The 3,139-nt window shown below is 42.2% G+C and overlaps 1 protein-coding gene across 1 annotated transcript in view; it reads left to right on the top strand.

Moving 5' to 3' along the window:
• The window catches only part of LOC118404404 (potassium channel subfamily K member 9-like), a 16,376-nt gene extending 14,606 nt beyond the window's left edge, over positions 1–1,770 (top strand). Inside the window, exons 2-3 of the mRNA XM_035803474.1 lie at positions 4–411; positions 1,316–1,770. Coding sequence (XP_035659367.1) covers positions 4–411; positions 1,316–1,710 — 803 coding nt within the window. The 3' untranslated portion in view covers positions 1,711–1,770. The remainder of the gene's footprint in view (positions 1–3; positions 412–1,315) is intronic.
• The last annotated feature ends 1,369 nt before the right edge of the window (positions 1,771–3,139 follow it).

Raw genomic sequence — 3,139 nt, 5'->3', positions numbered from 1 at the left:
TAGGCATCCCCATCGGCATTGTCATGTTCCAGTCGGTCGGTGAGCGGGTCAACACCCTCGTGGCTTACATCCTCAAGAAGTTCAAGAAGTGCTGTCTAAGACAGAAGCGACCCGAAGTGTCCTACAGTAACCTGGTCACCGTCGGCTTCATCAGTTGTACAGTCATCCTGACCAGTGGAGCCGCAGCGTTCCAGTTCTTTGAAGGCTGGGGCTTCTACGACAGCTTCTACTACTGCTTCATCACCCTAACGACCATCGGATTCGGTGACTTCGTGGCGTTGCAGCAGAACAAGGCGCTGGAGAACAAGCCGGGGTATGTGGTGTTCAGCCTGCTGTTCATCTTCGTGGGGCTGACGGTGGTGTCGGCGTCCATGAACCTGCTGGTGCTGAGATTCCTCACCATGAACACAGGTTTGTTTCTTTGTTTGTTTATTTATTTATTTGTTTGTTTGTCTGTCTGTTTATCTTCGTGGGGCTGACGGTGGTGTCGGCGTCCATGAACCTGCTGGTGCTGAGATTCCTCACCATGAACACAGGTTTGTTTTCTTGTTTGTTTGTTTGTTTGTTTGTTTGTTTGTTTGTTTGTTTGTTTTTGTTTGTTTGAAACCTTGTTTATTCAAGTAAGCTAAACTTTACATTGGACCAAGGGTTCATGAGCGAATAGACAAGGGTCAGACAAACAGAGATACAGTTTACATCTTCTAAAGTCTTAATCAGTCTAATCATACTATGAGTCTACAGACAAATGTTGCGCATGGTACGAAATACACACTATGTGAGAGACACTGCATAATTTGACTCTGTTGATCTTAACGTTTCCGTCTCTTAATGGACGCTGGTGATAGCGTTTGCTTGATATTCTCATTCAACTAAAATGGAATAAACTCATTTAAATCAAGTAAAAGCTCAGCTAGAGTTTTCAGTCACCCATTGTCACACGCTTCTCTGTTCATTGTCACATGTATGTCTCCTGTCTCTACCACATACTTACTTATTAGCCGTCGGGAGTGAACTTGCAAATCAACTATATTGGAGCGAGGAGAAGTTAAATTCATCCAATGATAGTTGTGTGTGTGCGTGTGTGTGTGTGTGTGTGTATGGGTGGGTGTGTGTGTCTATGTCTGTGAATAGGAAGGATGGAAAAGTTGGGTTGATTGGTTTCATAGGGTAGGGTAAGGTGTGACAAAAGCTGATATGATTAGATTTTTGGACCCTGGCGGCTTCCCTCGGTATTGCAGTGGTATTCCGGTTTCGCTATTACATGTTCTGAACATGCTATGGTCACGATTTTAAACGTATTCATTTACATCTACAGAGGACGAAAAGCGTGACGAGCTGGAAGCTGCGCAGAGACGGTCCAAGGAGAACATCAACTCCGTCTCACACGAGAGAATCGAGATCATCACGGACGGACAGATTCCTCACTCCGACACTAGGATGGAGTTACTCTCCGGGAACGACTTGTACAGGGCGAACGACTCCTCCCTGGCTGACATCTCAGACTTGCTGTCCCTGTGCGGCTGCAGATGCTGTCCCTACTTCCCCCACGGACAGTGCAGGCCCACGTACAGCTCAAGCATACAGGAGAGTCAGATGTTTGACCTGAAGCTCGTGGAGTCGTCCAACCATAACCAGAATCACACCCTGAATCACAATCATAACCACGTCATCGGCCTCGAGAGATGGTCGAAGAAACGCGCATCGGTATGAAGAACTATGACAATATTTGTCAAACATTTCGATATCAGACTGTTAACGCTAGTTCACCTTTATCCACAGGGTGACCTATATTCGTTGTGTTTACCAGCACGGTATTAAGGGATATCAACTGGACGGACGGTGGTTTCAAGTTGTAGTATGTTCAAAACATTGTAGTTTAAAACTACCATCCGTCGACTTCATATCCCTACATGTAAATACCCATTGCTGAAAGCAACGGATATAGGTTACCCCGCGAATTAAGGTGAACTAGCTTTACTTCATAGTAAACTCTAGAGACTTAAAACTACATAATATGAATTCAAAGAACTATATCAGAGAATCTATCGGGAACTGATGTCAAGAACTGATAATTGATCATCACTATGTATCGGATTATTGATCATTGAGCGAAGACAATCGACGACCGATCAAGAACGGCTGCTCGAACTTTACAATGATATTTGCTCTACGTAGAGCATTACGCGGTTGCATATGCATATTGCTGCAATGCAGCAGAAAAAGAAACAGTTATAAGTGGCTTTCAAGGACTATAGGGTATCGAAATATAGTCATTGTCAAGAATTCTAAACTAAATCAATGATATCAGACAATTTAAGACATTAGGAACTATGCGGTTAGTTTGGGAGAAAGGGGAAAATATTGCTACTTTCTGCTGCTAGATGTACCCATTACGGTAGCAATGCCATTCCCAAAGAAACTTGCATTTCCTTAAGACACTACCTCTATCTTCTGCATATGAGAGTTCCCATCTTTAAACAATCAGAGACAGAACATATGGGGTCAAAATTATCAGGCCCATATAACGCTAGTTGACCTTTATTCGTTGGGTAATCTATATCCGTTGCTTTTAATAACAGGGTATTTGGGGATATCACGTTGACGCGCGTTAGTTTCAAATTGCAATATTTTCAGAACATTGCAGTTTAAAACTACCACCCGTCGAATTCATGTGCCTAAATACCCTGTTTTGAAAAACAACGGATATAGGTTACCCAGCGGATAAAAGTGAGCTAGCGTAAGTCAGATTACCAGTTTAACTTCTAAGAAGATTTTTGCTGGTGCTGCTTACATGTACTTCAATTCATAACAATCTATAAACTTTGTATTTTCCTGTATAGCCCCAATCCTTGTATATCATTCCATATCGTAAGTAAATGTTTTGCACCTACATGTGTACATAATATGCTACACACAAAAAGTATATGAAAAAAAAAACTAAAGAACTTGAATGAATGCACAAGTAAAAACAAAAAGAAAAGAACACTTTGACAAAGTAGAGGCCAAGATGTCTAGGAAAGTATGCAATATATTTTCAAAGGCCTTAAAGCATCAACAGCAAAAGTTACCGGTTGTGACATGGAAAGCCGTGATAGCAATGGCTCGGAAGAATTAGCATGTATCTGATTTTGAGGCTTAG

This window comes from Branchiostoma floridae, chromosome 17 (genome assembly GCF_000003815.2).
Source record: "Branchiostoma floridae strain S238N-H82 chromosome 17, Bfl_VNyyK, whole genome shotgun sequence".
Lineage (NCBI taxonomy): Eukaryota > Metazoa > Chordata > Leptocardii > Amphioxiformes > Branchiostomatidae > Branchiostoma > Branchiostoma floridae.
Note: the sequence above shows the minus strand (reverse complement) of the source record. Positions and strands in the feature narration are given on the sequence as shown.